Below are 18,124 nucleotides of genomic sequence, written 5' to 3' on the forward strand. Positions count from 1 at the left end.
CTTGAGCTGGCAGTGAGTGAGATGCTCGTAAATGTGATGACCTTGTGAGTGTTCGAGTTTAGAACGAGGATAGAAACAGAAAAACTACAGCACAAACAGGCCCTTCGGCCCACAAGTTGTGCCGAACACATCCCTACCTTTTAGACCTACCTATAACCCACCATCCTATTAAGCTCCATGTACTCATCCAGGAGTCTCTTAAAAGACCCTATTGAGTTCGCCTCCACCACCACTGACGGCAGCCGATTCCACTCGCCCACCACCCTCTGTGTGAAAAACTTCCCCCTAACATCTCCCCTGTACCTACCCCCCAGCACCTTAAACCTGTGTCCTCTCGTAGCAGACATTTCCAACCTGGGAAAAAGCCTCCGAGAGTCCACCCGATCTATGCATCTCAACATCTTATACACCTCTATTAGGTCTCCTCTCATCCTTCGTCTCTCCAAGGAGAAAAGACCGAGCTCCCTCAGCCTATCCTCATAAGGCATGCCACTCAATCCAGGCAACATCCTTGTAAATCTCCTCTGCACCCTTTCAATCTTTTCCACATCCTTCCTATAGTGAGGCGACCAGAACTGAGCACAGTACTCCAAGTGGGGTCTGACGAGGGTCTTATATAGCTGCACCATTATCCTCGGACTCCTAAACTCAATCCCTCGATTGATAAAGGCCAGCACACCATACGCCTTCGTAACCACCTCCTCCACCTGCCGATTTTAGAGTCCTATGGACCTGGACCCCAAGGTCCTTCTGATCCTCTACAGTACTAAGAGTCTTTCCCTTTATATTGTACCCCTTCATCCCATTTGACCTACCAAAATGGACCACTACGCATTTATCTGGGTTGAAGTCCATCTGCCACTTGTCCGCCCAGTCTTGCATCCTATCTATGTCCCTCTGTAACTTCTAACATTCCTCAGACTATCCAGAACCCCACCAATCTTCGTGTCGTCGGCAAACTTACCAACCCGTCCCTCCGCTTCCTCATCCAGGTCATTTATGAAAATGACAAACAGCAAGGGTCCCAGAACAGATCCCTGGGGCACACCACTGGTGACCGACCTCCATTTAGAAAAAGACCCATCTATACCCACTCTCTGCCTCCTTTGGGCAAGCCAGTTCTGGATCCACCGGGCAGCAGCCCCTTGGATCCCACGCCCTCTCACTTTTTCCAGAAGCCTTGCATGGAGGACCTTATCGAACGCCTTGCTAAAATCCATATAAACCACATCTACCGCCTTCCCTTCGTCAATGTGTTTAGTCACATTTTCGAAGAACACCACGCTCGTAAGGCACGATCTGCCCTTGACAAAGCCATGCTGAGTATTCTTGAGCATACTAAACCTCTCTAAATGCTCATATATCCTGTCCCTCAGGATCTTCTCCATCAGTTTACCAACCACTGAGGTTAGACTCACCGGTCGGTAATTTCCTGGGCTATCCCTATTCCCCTTCTTGAAAATAGGAACCACATGCGCAATCCTCCAATCCTCCAGCATCTCTCCCGTCTCCATTGACGACGCAAAGATCATCGCCAGAGGCTCTGCAATCTCTTCCCTCGCCTCCCACAGTAACCTGGGGTACATCCCATCCGGACCCGGCGACTTATCTATCTTGATGCCATTCAAAGATTCCAGCACAACCTCTTTCTTAAAGTCCACATACTCAATCCTTTCAGTCTACCGCACGCCCTCAGTACATCCACCCAGGTCTTTCTCCTCTGTGAAAACCGAGGCAAAATACTCATTGAGCACCTCTGCCATTTCTACTGGTTCCGTACAGACTTTCCCGCCTTCACCTTTTATAGGCCCTATTCCTTCACGTCTCATCCTTTTACTCTTCACATATTTATAGGATGACCAATCTCTTATGTGCAGTGTTGACACTGACCACCACCGCCTCCCAAGCTGGAGTGGTGACATTGCTGGATCTCCTGTAAACAGGGATGGGGTAGAGAACTTCGTGGTGGGCATCCAAAAGGCATTCCTAGGATAGGTCACTGCACTCTTCTTGGCTTATAAGGCCATGTCTTCACTGTAGCGGACCTAGGCTACAAGTGGTAGGAACTGCGTGCGTGGCTGCCGTTTAGATATGGTACCTGGATGAGGAAATGGTGAGGTAACAGTGTGGTAGGTGATTCTGAGGCTGCCTGCCAGCGATTATGGTGTGTTTCCTGTGTCTGCATACTTAATGAGGCAGGAAGCAGACAATACAGTATGAAAATCCACTCTTGTGGCTGGCCGGAAAAAGGTCTTTCTACACTCCCGCAAACCAAATGAGGTCCAAACTGCAAATAATTTTTCCAGCAAATACCCAGATAAATTGGAAGCGGAGAATCTCCCTAAGCTATGCCCATCTCTATGATTACCTATTATCATCAGTAAATATGGGAAACATTGGTACAGGAAGGGATACACAAACAAATTAGAAAAATGAAGTCGCAGCAGTACCCTAAATAATTATCCAAAGAAATTTTAGACAAAAGTAATGTAAAGAGGTTAGATTTCTCTAATGCATTCAGGAATGCTTTCTACATTAGCATGTGATGACAGCTACTTTTTACATTAGGACTTTTGTTGACTTGCGCATGTCTTTGTTGTCAAACACTCGCTGTTGTAGGTTATACAAGAAGCCCCCAACTTCTGCACCCCCATGCTAGTGTTCTTTATATTTTACTGTGAGAGTCCATTTGATTTCATCCTAATTTGGCCTATCAAGTCCATGCCAATTCCCTGCAGAACAACCCAATCAGACCCATTCCCCTGCTCAGTCCCTGTCACTGACTTGTACAGGAACCTGTGCTGGCTGATGTTTAAAAGGTACCGCACATCACATAGGAAGTAAGATTTCACAAAAAAAGTCAAAAAAACTAGATCAAGTTTTAACTTGCATCATAAAGTGCTTCTTTCTGTTTTTTTTCCTCCAGTCACTGGTGCTGATTTCTCGACTTCCTTTTGTGAACCTCTTCCATTCTCTGCTGCAACTGGTTGCACCTGAATATTTTGAGAAACTGGAGCCTTGTCTAGAAGCAGGTTAGAGCATTTCTAGGAATGTTACAATTATAACTGCCAGCAGACTCAAAATATCTATATGAAATTAAGGTGTCTGACCTTCCAGGGGCATATTGTAATTATAACCAAAATTGGCTTTTATAAAATTCACATGCTCCGATTCTAGTTTCTAAGGGCAAATAACTTTTAGGAACCTGAAAAAAACCAATGAGATCACAAAGCCAATCTTCTAACCAAAAACTTCAATTTCTTTTTTCTGTGGAATGCACCTAAATTTCTTCTAAATCAAGTTTTTGCAAGCAGTCCTCCACTCATGGACTTTTCAGGGTGGCCATGTTGGGGAGTATCACCCTGCACTTAATGCTAGGTTATTGTTTGCATTAGCAGTGTTGAAAAACTCCAATAATGTGGAGACCTGGTTTCATTCGGGCAAATATGCCCTTTTCAATCCTTCATCCCTCCAAGGGCAATCTATCCTTCTGAAGACACAGTGCCAGTTTGAAAACTACTCCAGACGGAGTCTAGGCAAGGTGCTATACAACTGAAGTATAACTTAGTCACCTTTGTATGCCAGTCCCCTTAAAATAAACATCAGTATTCCATTAATCTATCTTTTTTTGTACTTTTCCATGCACTGTGCACATGGGCACCCAATTCCTTCACTCCTCGACAGTTTCCAGTTTCTTGCCATTTAGAAAATATAACTATTTGCCTGTCTTGAATCAAAAATGTTGGTTTCACCATTCTTCACATCGAACTCATCTGCCATAGTTTTTGCCCACTTATATAGTCTGTCTGCCCCTTTGTAATTTCTGCTCTCATCGACACAACTTATCGTGTCCCCTGAATTGGCTTCTTTGTTAACTTGGAAATCCAACTCTATTCTTTCACACAATTCATTTTTATGATGAAAAGCAAACGTCCCAATTCAAATGCCTGGGGAACACGACTTGTCACATTCCACCAATCAGACTACACTTCCTTCATCTCTATATTCTGGTTCTTATCTTCCAACTAATAACCAGCTCATATTATAAGGTTACTTGCAATTTTGTGTGCTTTTGCATTTGCAGAACCTTATCAAATGCCTTTTGTAGACCGCATCCATAGGCAGTCTACTGTGTGTCATGCCTGTGTACTCCATCAAAAAAATCTCAGCTAGATTAGTCAAATATAACCTATCCTTCAGGATTTCATGCAGACTCTCCTTGATCAGCTTTGTATTCTTCACTATTTGTCTTGCCTCCTACTTTTGGATCAAATGCACTCTTGAAATTTTAAATCTCATGACCTCAACTGCGAGCATTTCTAATTTACAAAACCATACTTCCTATTATCACTCTGTTGTCACAGTTCTATGTCAACTTTGCCAATAAAAATTCCTTGCATCCACAACTCTAATGGAAGCTGCTGATGTACTCCTGTCACATTGTAATTGCACATTTTAGTCACTGGGTGGAAGCCTGCATAGTTTTTGAACATTTTCAGATGCTGCATTTCTGTAAATTTTCTGACACGAGCATGTTTTCAGTTCAGGCAAGTTTTTGTTTAAAATTCTAACTTTTCCATTACAATTTAGTCATAGAATCTTGCCGCCCACTATGTCTGTGCTGGCTCATTGAAATAGCTGACCAATTTAGTCCCTCGTGTCAGCATTTTCCCCATAATCCTGTAAAGTATGTGTCCCATTGCTTTGTGAATATTATGAAGGAATCAGATTCCACTGCACTTTCAAGTGGTGCTTTCCACTTTTTAACAAACATCCTGTGTGGAAAAGAAAATTCTGATTTCCCTTCTAGTTCTTTTACCAACTATTTTAAATTTGAGACCTCTGGTTACTGACCCATTCACCAGAGGAAATATTTCCTCTGCACTTTATCAAAATCCTGCGGAATTCTAAATGTGTCTGTTAAGTATCCTCTTAATCTTCACTGCTCTTGGAAAACAATGTAAGAAGTCTCACAACACCAGGTTAAAGTCCAACAGGTTTATTTGGTAGCAAACACTACTACCTTTCGGAGCGCTGCTCCTTCGTCAGGTGAGTGGGAGTTCTGTTCACAAACAGGGCACATAAAGACACAAACTCAATTTATAGAATAATGATTTGAATGCGAGTCTTTACAGTTAATCAAGTCTTAAAGGTGCAGACAATGTGAGTGGAGAGAGCATTAAGCACAGGTTAAAGAGATGTGTATTGTCTCCAGCCAGGACAGTTAGTGAGATTTTGCAAGTCCAGGCAAGTCGTGGGGTTTACAGATAGTGTGACATGAACCCAAGATCCCGGTTGAGGCTGTCCTCATGTGTGCGGAACTTGGCTATCAGTCTCTGCTCAGCGACTCTGCGCTGTCGTGTGTCGTGAAGGCCGCCTTGGAGAACGCTTACCCGAAGATCAGAGGCTGAATGCCCGTGACTGCTGAAGTGTTCCCCAACAGGAAGAGAACACTCTTGCCTGGTGATTGTCGAGCGGTGTTCATTCATCCGTTGTCGTAGCGTCTGCATGGTTTCCCCAATGTACCATGCCTCGGGACATCCTTTCCTGCAGCGTATCAGGTAGACAACGTTGGCCAAGTTGCAAGAGTATGTACCATGTATCTGGTGGATGGTGTTCTCACGTGAGATGATGGCATCCGTGTCGATGATCCGGCACGTCTTGCAGAGGTTGCTGTGGCAGGGTTGTATGGTGTCGTGGTCACTGTTCTCCTGAAGGCTGGGTAGTTTGCTGCGGACAATGGTCTGTTTGAGGTTGTGCGGTTGTTTGAAGGCAAGAAGTGGGGATGGCCTTGGCGAGATGTTCATCTTCATCAATGACATGTTGAAGGCTCCAGAGGAGATGTCGTAGCTTCTCCACTCCGGGGAAGTACTGGACGATGAAGGGTACTCTGTCCACCGTGTCCAGTGTTTGTCTGATGAGGAGGTCGGTGCGGTTTTTCGCTGTGGCGCGTCGGAACTGTTGATCGATGAGTCGAGCGCCATATCCTGTTCTTATGATGGCATCTTTCAGCATCAGGAGGTGTCTGTTGCGATCCTCCCCATCTGAGCAGATCCTGTGTATACGGAGGGCTTGTCCGTAGGGGATGGCTTCTTTAACGTGTTTGGGGTGGAAGCTGGAGAAGTGGAGCATCGTGAGGTCATCCGTGGGCTTGCGGTACAGTGAGGTGCTGAGGTGACCGTCCTTAATGGAGATGCGTGTGTTCAAGAATGCAACCGATTCCGGAGAGTAGTCCACGGTGAGTCTGATGGTGGGATGGAACTTGTTGATGTCATCATATAGTTGTTTCAGTGATTGTTCACCATGAGTCCAAAGGAAGAAAATGTCATCCAACGCCGGCATCTCCACATCTTGGAAAACAATCCCAGTTTCGGCAAAATCTCTACATGAGCGAAGTTCCTAATCCCTGGTATCATCATGGTAAACACAGTAAGAAGCCTCACAACACCAGGTTAAACGCCAACAGGTTTATTTGGTAGCAAAAGCCACTAGCTTTCGGAGCGCTGCTCCTTCGTCAGGTAAGTGGGAGTTCTGTTCACAAACAGGGCATATAAAGACACAAACTCAATTTACAAAATAATGGTTGGAATGCGAGTCTTTACAGGAATCAAGTCTTAAAGGTACAGACAATGTGAGTGGAGAGAGGGTTAAGCACAGGTTAAAGAGATGTGTATTGTCTCCAGCCAGGACAGTTAGTGAGATTTTGCAAGCCCAAGCAAGCCATGGGGGTTACAGATAGTGTGACATGAACCCAAGATCCCGGTTGAGGCCGTCCTCATGTGTGCGGAACTTGGCTATCAGTCTCTGCTCAGCGACTCTGCGTTGTGATGTGTCGTGAAGGCCGCCTTGGAGAATGCTTACCTGAAGATCAGAGGCCGAATGCCCGTGACTGCTGAAGTGTTCCCCAACGGGAAGAGAACAGTCTTGCCTGGTGATTGTTGAGCGGTGTTCATTCATCCGTTGTCATAGCGTCTGCATGGTCTCCCCAATGTACCATGCCTCGGGCCATCCTTTCCTGCAGCGTATCAGGTAGACAACATTGGCCGAGTTGCAAGAGTATGTCCCGTGTACCTGGTGGATGGTGTTCTCATGTGAGATGATGGCATCCGTGTCGATGATCCGGCACGTCTTGCAGAGGTTACTGTGGCAGGGTTGTAAGGTGTTGTGGTCACTGTTCTTCTGAAGGCTTGCTGTGGACAATGGTCTGTTTCACAACCTCAAACAGACCATTGTCCGCATCACAATCTCAAACAGACCATTGTCCGCAGCAAACTACCCAGTCTTCAGAAGAACAGTGACCACGACACCATACAACCCTGTTGGGGAACACTTCAGCAGTCACGGGCATTCGGCCTCTGATCTTCAGGTAAGCATTCTCCAAGGCGGCCTTCATGACACATCACAACGCAGAGTCGCTGAGCAGAGACTGATAGCCAAGTTCCGCACACATGAGGACGGCCTCAACCGGGATCTTGGGTTCATGTCACACTATCTGTAACCCCCACGACTTGCCTGGACTTGCAAAATCTCACTAACTGTCCTGTCTGGAGACAATACACACCTCTTTAACCTGTGCTTAATGCTCTCTCCGCTCACATTGTCTGCACCATTAAGACTTGATTAGCTGTAAAGACTCGCATTCCAACCATTATTTTATAAATTGAGTTTGTGTCTTTATGTGCCCTGTTTGTGAACAGAATTCCCACTTACCTGACGAAGGAGCAGCGCTCCGAAAGCTCGTGGCTTTTGCTACCAAATAAACCTGTTGGAGTTTAACCTGGTGTTGTGAGACTTCTTACTGTGTTTACCCCAGTCCAACGCTGGCATCTCCACATCATCATCATGGTAAACCACCCCTGTACCCTCTCCAAGGTCTTGGACATCCTTCTGAGAGTATAGTGCCCAGAATTGCCCAGTGGAAGCAGCATGTGATAGTCAGACCAAAGCAATCCTGCAACCAAAGGATCCGATCAAAGCTTTCCATTCCTGTCACATCCAATTGTGAATGGTAGTGGACGATTGAACAACTAGTGGAGGAGGAGGCTCCACAAACTTCCCCACCCTCAATAATGGGGGAGCCCAGTACTTCTGTGCAAAAGTCAAGATTGAAGTCCTTGTAGCTATCTTCGACTGGGCGTGCCGAGTGGATGATCCACTCTGTTTCCTCTCGAGATTCCCAGCATAATACATGTCTTAAGCCAGTTTGATTCACTACAAGTAATATTAAGAAACATCTGAAGACACCTGATACAGAAAAGGCAACAACCCCACAATAGAGCTGTGCTCTAGAAATAGCCATGCCCCTGAATAAACTGTTCCCGTGGATCTACAATATTGGCATCTACCTGACAATGTGGGATATTGCCCAGTTATATCCTGTCCTCAAAAATGGACAAATGTAATCCAGCCAGTTACAAGTCTGCCACCCTACTCTCAAACATCAGACAAGTAATGGAAGGTGGCAATGTAATCTAAATGGTACTATTGAGTGGGGAGCATAACAGAAAGAACTGTGGATAGACATTCACAAATATATGAAGGTGAAAGTGCAAGATGGTTCAGAAGGCATATAGGATTTTTGTCTTTATAATAATGGGGAGGCGATGGCCTGGTGGTATTATCACTGGACTATTCATCCAGAAGTTCAGCTAATGTTCTGAGGACCCAGGTTCGAATCCCGCCAATGGTGGAATTTGAATTCAATAACAAACATCTGGAATTAAGAATCTATTGATAACCATGAAACCATTGTTGATTGTCAGGAAAGCCCATCTGGTTCACTAATGTCCTTGAGGAAAGGAAATCTGCCATCCTTACCTGGTCTGGCCTATGTGACTCCAGAGCCACAGCAATGTGGTTGACTCTCAACTGTCCGAGGGCAACTAGGGATGGGCAATAAATGCTGGCCAGCCAGCGACACCCATGTCCCATGAATGAATTTTTAAAAAAAAATACAGTTCAACACAAAAAACAAGGAAGTGATGCTGAATCTTTACAAATGAGCCAGAGCACTGTGTACAATTTTTTGCATTTGTTCATTGGATGTGGACATCACTGGTAAGACCTGCATTTGTCAGCTATTATTAATTGCTCTTGAGAAAGTGGTAGCAAGCTGCTTTTTTTTTGTATCATTGCAATCTTGTAGTCTATGTACACCCACAGTGTTGTCAGGAAAGGAATTCCAGGTTTTCGACCAAATAACAGTGAAAGAATAGTAATTTGGTCCCAAGTTAGGATGGTGGGTGTCTTGTAGCCAGCAATGCCCACATCCTATGAATGAATTAAGATCATAGAGGATGTTGTAAACTTTGAAGATAGTTGCAATAGGATATAAACAGTGAAGTGGAATGGGCAATTAGGGTTGGATATAGTTCAGACAGAGTGGAGAATTGTAGGATTTGGAATGCAGATATTTATATCTTTAAACATTGAAATGATTCTGGAATTTATACATGGGGCATTGGACATTAAAATAAGTAAATTATCTTGAATAGTCTAACCGATGTGCATGACATTGGTTAGGCTATTGCTAAGATCGTGTGTGCTGTTTTGACTACCACATTATAGGATTAGTGCTGGAGCTATGAAAAGGGAATGTGACAGAGAATGAAAGGTTAATAGTTATGAAGAAAAACTCAAAGAATATTGTTTCTCGTGGACAGAGAAGGGTGGGGGGGGGGGGGGTGTTTTGGTGACACTTGGGTCATAAAATGATAACAGGTTTTGAGTAACTAGGCATCTAAGATTTGACTATCAGCAGAAGAATGAAAGTGAATGTTAAAGTAACTGTTTCCCACAGTGAATAGCAGATATTGGTGTAGCAGATATTTTCGATTGTTTTACTGCTTCATCATATTTATTCCTAGCTCCTCAAGTACTCAGATTTTGGCCTTCCTATTTGATTGATTAATATTCTCCCATATTCTCCAAATGGGCATCAATGCTGATTTTGTTTAGAGGAAGCCCATCTTTTCTGTGGATCTTCCTCTGCTCCAGAACCCATGACAATGCGCTATGAATCTGAAACGTTCCTTTCTCCACTGACTGGCAAACCACATGTTGATGTTTCGAAATGTTCCTCTCTAACTGGCCGAGTGCATGACCCTGGGAATAATCCAAAGGTTACTGCCTTTGAGTGGTGTGATTTGCTGCTTTTCAAACTAACATATAATTCTTCAAGTTCCTTTTGCAAGATCTTCATCTCATTGTTTCAAATGTCAAGCACATCTTCAGGTTGCTCAACTTCTTCCCAGAATATACATAACCTCACTATGATACAATTTACCTGGTACCGGGAGACTACATATTATTTGGAACTTATAGTTACAAGCCAGCAAATGCTAACCAGCCTTCTTAGAATTCCCTTACCACCAGCTTTTTATCAATTTTCACATGTCTTCTTTCCCTCCCTGGCTAAGCACTTGTTTGAACATGTCATGGTGTTGCTTTTGATCCTTTTTCCTGTGTCACACATTCCTTACTTCCATTCTAAATATCCTGCATTGTAAACTAAATTGACCATAATTCAAGTGTACAGCATTAAAGGAAACATGACAGTATGGATATGAGGTTTTCCAAAGGCTATTATCCAAAAAAAACTTCTACGTTTTGTTCTTTAGAGAACTCCCTATGTGCTAAAATAATAGAATATGCTGGAAATCAACAGTGAGTCATTCAGCATATTTAGTTCTGATGATGGCGCAAAATTTCATATCTTGTCTTTTCTCCCATGCTGACATACCTACTATGTATTTTCAGCATTTACTTTTATATTTGAAATTTAATAATTTGCTATTTTCCCTTTCTATTTTCTATGTACTGGGTGGTACAGTGGTAAGCACTGCTGCCTCAAAGCGCCAGAGATCCGGGTTCGATTCCTGGCTTGGGTCACTGACTGACTGTGTGGAGTTTGCACCTTCTCCCCGTGTCTGTGTGGGTTTCCTCCGGGTGCTCCAGTTTCCTCCTACAGTCCAAAAAACGTGCTGGTTAGGTGCATTGGCCATGCTAAATCTTTCCTCCTTGAACCCAAACAGGTGCTAGAGTGTGGCGACTAGGGGATTTTCACAATAGCCTTATTGCAATGTTAATACAAGCCCACTTGTGACACTAATAAATAAATTTAAACATTCATGCTGCCACATTTTTTCTAATACTGCTTGGTTTATTTTATCAATAAGCCATCTGTACAACAGCAACGGCAGCTTAAGTAGCTTCTCAAGATCCCTTTACATAACATTCAATCACATGTTATCAATACAATGTTATTCCTTTAGGAGCTGTTAGATTTTCAGACCAGAAAATTGTGCTGATTTTAATCCATGGTTTACTAAGTGATCAAAATCTTCTAGAGCATATCAGGATTTTAAAAAAATCAATATGCTTAATCTTGTTTCAGATTGTACAAGAGGACATAGTCTCAAACTTGGAATAGGAAAGGTGAAGAGACTTAGATTTAACAAACATGCAGAGTAGTCGATATGTGGAAGAAAGTGTCAAAAGGAGCTAAGGAGAGGAAAAAATATCTTTCCAGTTCAGTTTGAGTATTTTCTTTAGAAGTACTGTACATTGCACAAGTTTATAAACATAGTTTCTACAAACATTTTTAGGGGTTTTTCCCAAAGATTTTGATCAGTTTCCACTTGGTGGATGTTGTGATGGCCACAGGAGATCTTCAGTAGGTCTCCCTGTGGGCTCGAAGAGTACGAGCTCCCCCCTTAAGTGAGTGGAGGCTTGCTCAATAAGGAGGGAGGGGTGGGTGTACGCGTGTGCGTATGCGTGTGTGTGCGCGCGTACGCGTGTGTACGTGGTCTAAAGCCAGCTGGCTCCACTCCGACTGGCAGTCAGAAGATTCCGGGACTTGACCTGTACAGTGTAGTCGCAGACGCGGTTATGTATGCACATTGTAAATAAAGGGTGTTGGTGACGGAAAACTGGTCTGGGTGACATTATTACATGGAGAATGGAGGGGACTAAAGAATCTTGTAATTTGCCCCATTGTGCCTGTGTAGCTCTTCAAAAAAAGCTATCCAATTTGTCCCATTGAATTGTCCTTTCTCCTTAGCCTTACAAATATTACCCCGTATTAATCCAATTTTCATTTGAAAGTTAGTGTTAAATCTGCTTCCTCCATCCTTTCAGGCAGCACGCTGCTGATCGTAACAACTCACTGCATACATTTCTCCTCATTTCACCCTTAGTGGAACCTGGGAATTCCATTGATAACTTGGAGCTGTTGCTCTTGTATGCCATTTAAGGTCACAAGTCCCATTCAAAGATTTGTGATTTCATTCTTTGGGTTATTAGATATTATAGTGGGAACAATTTTGGTAAAAGATATGCTTGAAGAAAATAGTTGCAGACAATTATGTTCAGTTTGTGAATAAAAGCAAATTACTGCGGATGCTGGAATATGAAACCAAAAGAGAAAATGCTGGAAAATCTTAGCAGGTCTGACAGCATCTGTCAGGAGAGAAAAGAGCTGATGTTTCGAGTCCAGATGACCCAGCTTTGACAAAGAGTCATATTTTCTCTCCTTACAGATGCTGCCAGACCTGCTGAGATTTTCCAGCGTTTTCTCTTCAGTTTATGAATTCTGAGTACTGTCTACTTTTCTTTCAGTTTGTAATGAGATTGACCAGTGGCCAGCACCAGTCCCTGGAAATATGCTCAGCCTGCCTGTGATGGGAGTGGTTATTCAGGTATGAACGGGCAGAAATGTGGGATGTTTGGGGTTTGGTAAAGAGAGACCCAGATTTCTGAGTTGTTTGGGACTTAAAATTCAGTTAAAAGACGCTTATGGAAGATGTAGACTGTAACTCATGTCGTTTCCTCTTTCCAAGATGTGGAACCGATTCGATCTTTCTCAGCTGGATTTGAACTGAGGACTCCGGAGTTGAAATGACATTATTTTAACCCAGTTTTCCTGCTGGGGCTCTGTATATAGAAATTTATTTCGGAATTTATGTTGGCATGAAATGCAGCATTTCCAATTGCACTTCTTTCTCTTCTTAAACTCAGATTTAGTGTCTTGTTCTCAGTGCAGTCTTTTAGTTACTCCACACTGCTCACAAGATGGAGAATCCGTATCCTCTGCTCTGATCATTTGATATTGTTTCCAATTTGACCAAATAGTGTTTGGCTCCTTGTCAGAAATTCACTGTTCTTGTTATCTGTTTTGTAATCCAGCATGTCAATCAGAATTTCTATTCTCTTCAGTGTTGGTATAAGCTGCTCAAAAAGCATATCTGCAGATAACAGGATCCACATAATATTCCCGGGTTAAATATGTTGTCCGGAGTTCTGTTTCAATGAGGAGATACTCTGGGAGTTAAATAAATGGATAGAATCTATAATGTGGCTGTTTGCCTATACTATCGATCTTATTCTGTTTAATTTACTATCATCAGGGCACTGTCCTATAAATCAAGTACAATACGATAAAATAGTACAATGAATCCTTTTTAATTTGGGAGATTTTGAGAACTTTGGGGAGGGCAGAAAGAAATGGTTTAAGGAAGAAGAGAGATGAACTTTGGGAAGGACATAATAATATTGGACAATGACATTTTCCTCATGATTGCAGACTAGTGAACTTATTTAAAAGTTTCCAATTATAAATTTGAGAACATTCTGTAAATCCATGGTTTGTATACTTGGCCAGAATTGTATGTTGCTCGGACAGGTGTGTTCCTGACCCAGAGGCATGTGGAATCACATGAGAAAACATTGGGTGCATGTCATGATGTCACCACACACACAGCCCCGATTATTTTTTATTGGCCTGCACGTGTGAATTGGAAGTGCATCTGTCGACAATTAAATGACAATTAGACCCATTAAGAAGCCAATTGAAAGCTGTATTACGTGGCCCACCTACTTATACAATTGGCAGGCAAGCTGCTTGGCTGGACGGCCTTTACGTTTCAACTACAACCTCAATCTAGGGCAGGATGATATGACAGACCTGAAATAAAATGAAAAAGGTGACTGAGGTTTGTGTTTGAATTTGCTGCTAATGACACAGTTTATTGTGTATTTTCATTGGGATTTAATTTAGAGGTTTGCAGCTTCCTGTGACAAGTCCAGAGCAGCTGCCTGCCTTGGGGGAGCCTATTAGAAGCTTCAGCCCACATCCACCCTCATCTTGGCGTCTGCCTCCCTCATCTGCATTGAGCCTTTCTCGGTGCGTGTTTCACGCTGGCTGCCTGTTAACAGCCCAGCCAGCATGAAATCATGTTCCAGGGCCCATTACGGCCACAAGCACATTCGCTTTCAATCCTGCTAAGTGTCTGCGCCCAATGGGTGCAAAATGCATGCCCATAACCTTAGTTCTAGATTTTTATAATGTGTTTAGGGCTATTTCCTTTTTTTTTGTTTTAAAACTTCACATTTTCCACTCATCCATAGGTGCGGATTCCATCCAAGAAAGACAAACTTGGAACAAGCCCTCTCAAACAATCAAACCAGGAGGTATGGCAAAAAATGCACATTATTCTAATGAAGTATGATGATGGTCCACTGCTAGATGATCTTAATGGGTAGTGGAAGCTGGTTTTATGGTAAATCTATTAAAACTGTTTAGCGTGCAGGGGAAGTAGAAACTGAAGATTAGCAAGTATAGCGCTAAAAGGATCAATAAATAGAACAAAAAATTGTCTGTACCACAGTATCTGAGATACTATATGGGAAAAGACATTGCCTGTGGTGAAGGATGTGGTACCTAGATTGTATTCGACATACTATGCCATCTGTAATTTTATTTGATCCTTGTCCATTTTTTTGAAGTATACTATGTTGAAGATTGAAAAACCTTATTTATTTCCTCATAGAATCTGTTGCCAGCGCCAATGGTCATTCCCACAATAAACGAGTTGGATCTTTTCGGGTAAGAGCTATTTCGATGCAGCAAATGGACTTGAGTGAATATGGCAAGAGCCTAGTGACAAAATTGTGATGCTGCAGTATAAATATTTAATATATCTTTGAAATGTTGACGGTAGAAAAAATACTACCCATACTTGGAACAGTCAACTTGAGCTATGGTATAAAACGATTCACTACAATTATTTATTCTCTTTTTTTGGGGATGTTAAACTGTCACATATCAACTGTGTTTAAGATTTACACCATTGAAACGGACAGTATGAATAGGGTAAGAGACAACTGATGTGTTATTGGAGAAGGAATTCCGAGAGATGATAAGGTGGGTGGGGTGGGATTGCGGGTACCATGGGTTTCTTAAATCCAATGGCCTTATTTAAAATAAGGTGCATTTTCCTTGCTCCGACCCATTCTGTTTCACTGATTTCTTCTTTCAGGTGTTTCCAATCAATTCTGATCCATATCCAAATGCTGTGGGAGCTAATGTTGCTTGGAGAACCAGTGATTGTCATGGCAACATCCCCCAAAATTTCTTCAGATACTGTGCTGGCACTGACTAGGTGAGTAGGGAACTATATGCAGTAAATCTTTCAAGTGACATTTTTACGATACCTTGTATATTGACCTTCAGCTTCTAAGAGCTTAATTAACTGAGTGAATATAAAATTTAGTAATCAATTAGTTGGGCCAAAGCTTACACAAGATTATCTTGGACAGATACTTGCCCTTCAAGGGATCTTTGCCAGTTGATTCTACAATATTAAACCGTTCCCTTGTTAAAGTAATGCTTTTTTGCATGTCATCTGCATCGGCCTGTTTTTAGTTTTACTATTACCCCCTTGTTCTGCTAGCTGACCAAATGCCCCTGACTGATCTTCAGCTTCATTGAGCTTTATTGATTTGAATATCCTTCTCTATCTTCTCCTTTTCATTGCAAAGAGTGCCAGTTCTGTGAGATTATTCTAATATGTATCATTCTTTAGACCCCAAATCATTCATTCTTGTACTCCTTCTTTGTGGGCTATGACGGATTGCTCAGTTTTTTTCTAGATCATTTAATGAAATGCTGGAAAGGGTGATGGTAATTTCTATCTAAATTTGTAGATTAGCAGGGAAATCCAAGATGGCCTTAGATTATTTCGGGAGATATTTTGCTGATGCAGTTTAATGCAGATAACTATAAAGTCATGCATTTAGGGATATAAAATAAGCAGAAGGATTATCGGATTAACAGGAAAATACTAGCAAAAATAAATCGCGTGTCAGTTCTATTGGACAGTCATATTGGACAGATTCCTCAAAGCATCAAGCATATTATCTTGCCATGGTACAAGCGTATTTCAGACTGCTCCTTGAGTTGTAAATGGCACCCGTATTTTAGGACCCATTTTACAGAAAGAGCACAGCAGCTGGATTAGTAACAGGAAGTACTAATACAATGCGAGGCTAGTGACCTCAAGCACTGGAACATCTTTAACCTGTTTATATTAAAGAAAGATCAGGTCAAAAAGTAAATTGGAATGCTTGTTTTTATACCTAAAGGCCTAGAATGCAGATATAAAGAGGAAACCTTGAAGTTATACAAAACTTTAGTTAGGCCACATTTTCAATATCGTGCAAACTTTTGGACCTATTAATCACAGAATCCTACAGTGCACAAGAGGCCCTTCGGCCCATCGAGTCTGCATCGACGCATGAAAGGCCCTGACCTGCCCACCTAATCCCACTTGCCAGCACTTGGCCCATAGCCTTGAATGTTATGGCGTACCAAGTACTCATCCAGGTACTTTTTAAAGAAGCATCCCATCTCCACCACCCTCCCAGACAGTGCATTCCAGACCGTCACCACCCTCTGAGTAGAACAAAGAAAATTACAGCACAGGAACGGGCCCTTCAACCCTCCAAGCCTGCACTGACCATGCTGCTCAACTGAACTAAAACCCCCTATCCTTGTGGGGACCATATCTCCCATTCTATTCATGTGTTTGTCCAGACGCTCCTTAAAAGTCACTATCGTATCCGCTTCCACTACCTCCCCCGGCAGTGAACTCCAGGCACCCACCATCCTCTGTGTAAAAAAAAACTTGCCTCGTACATCTCCTTTAAACCTTGCCCCTCGCACCTTGAACTTATGCCCCCTAATTAATGAATGAGGGAAATAAAAACAATGAAAAAGGCACAGCAGGAAGATTCACAATCCGATTACCAGCAGTAACCCCTTGATAATATGAATGTTTATGAATGCTAGAGCAATTTTCAATAAGTTGCAGCAACTTGTGGTACTAGGGAGCTATGATGTGGTGGAAATTTGGCCAAAGGAGGTAGGCAAAACAGACTTAGGAAACTAAGAATTATTACTGTAGCTTTGGTGAAAATTGTGGAATTCAACGCAGAAATTGTGGAATTCAACGCAGATCGATGAACAGAAATAAACTTGATACACATCAGTATATGAATTAACCTAGTTAAAGCAGATAGTGTATATCCAGGAGATTCTGTCTGACCAACTTCCACAATAACTTGGAGTCAAAGAGTGATGCAGCATAAAAGGAGACCACTCACCCTCATTAGCCCTATTTCCCTGCTTTGTCCCTGTAGCTCTGCAGATGTTTCCCCTTCAAATATTTGTTCAATTCAATGTTGGAAGTTATTATTGAATCTGCCTCCACCACCTTTTAGGGAGTGCATTCCAGATATTAACAATTCACCTGTGTTTTTAAAAAAATGATGTGGAGATGCTGGCGTTGGACTGGGGTAAACACAGAGTAAGAAGTTTAACAACACCAGGTTAAAGTCCAACAGGTTTATTTGGTAGCAAAAGCCACACAAGCTTTCGGAGCTCTTAGCCCCTTCTTCAGGTGAGTGGGAATTCTGTTCACAAACAGAGCTTATAAAGACACAGACTCAATTTACATGAATAATGGTTGGAATGCGAATACTTACAACTAATCAAGTCTTTAAGAAACGAAACAATGTGAGTGGAGAGAGCATCAAGACAGGCTAAAAAGATGTGTATTGTCTCCAGACAAGACAGCCAGTGAAACTCTGCAGGTCCACGCAACTGTGGGAGTTACAAATAGTGTGACATGAACCCAATATTTGGGTTCATGTCACACTATTTGTAACTCCCACAGTTGCGTGGACCTGCAGAGTTTCACTGGCTGTCTTGTCTGGAGACAATACACATCTTTTTAGCCTGTCTTGATGCTCTCTCCACTCACATTGTTTCGTTTCTTAAAGACTT

General features: G+C 42.5%; 1 protein-coding gene across 6 annotated transcripts in view; it reads left to right on the forward strand.

Moving 5' to 3' along the window:
• dennd6b (DENN/MADD domain containing 6B) overlaps positions 1 to 18,124 on the forward strand; it is a 73,969-nt gene that overhangs the window by 22,593 nt on the left and 33,252 nt on the right. For all 6 annotated transcript variants that reach the window (XR_013500193.1, XM_078235687.1, XM_078235688.1 and 3 more), the window contains 5 exons: positions 2,927 to 3,032; positions 12,619 to 12,698; positions 14,407 to 14,469; positions 14,829 to 14,884; positions 15,318 to 15,440. Coding sequence is in view for 5 of the 6 variants with exons in the window: in XM_078235687.1 (XP_078091813.1) it covers positions 2,927 to 3,032; positions 12,619 to 12,698; positions 14,407 to 14,469; positions 14,829 to 14,884; positions 15,318 to 15,440 (428 nt within the window). In the remaining variant the exon portion in view is untranslated. The remainder of the gene's footprint in view (positions 1 to 2,926; positions 3,033 to 12,618; positions 12,699 to 14,406; positions 14,470 to 14,828; positions 14,885 to 15,317; positions 15,441 to 18,124) is intronic.

This window comes from Mustelus asterias, chromosome 19 (assembly GCF_964213995.1).
Source record: "Mustelus asterias chromosome 19, sMusAst1.hap1.1, whole genome shotgun sequence".
NCBI lineage: Eukaryota > Metazoa > Chordata > Chondrichthyes > Carcharhiniformes > Triakidae > Mustelus > Mustelus asterias.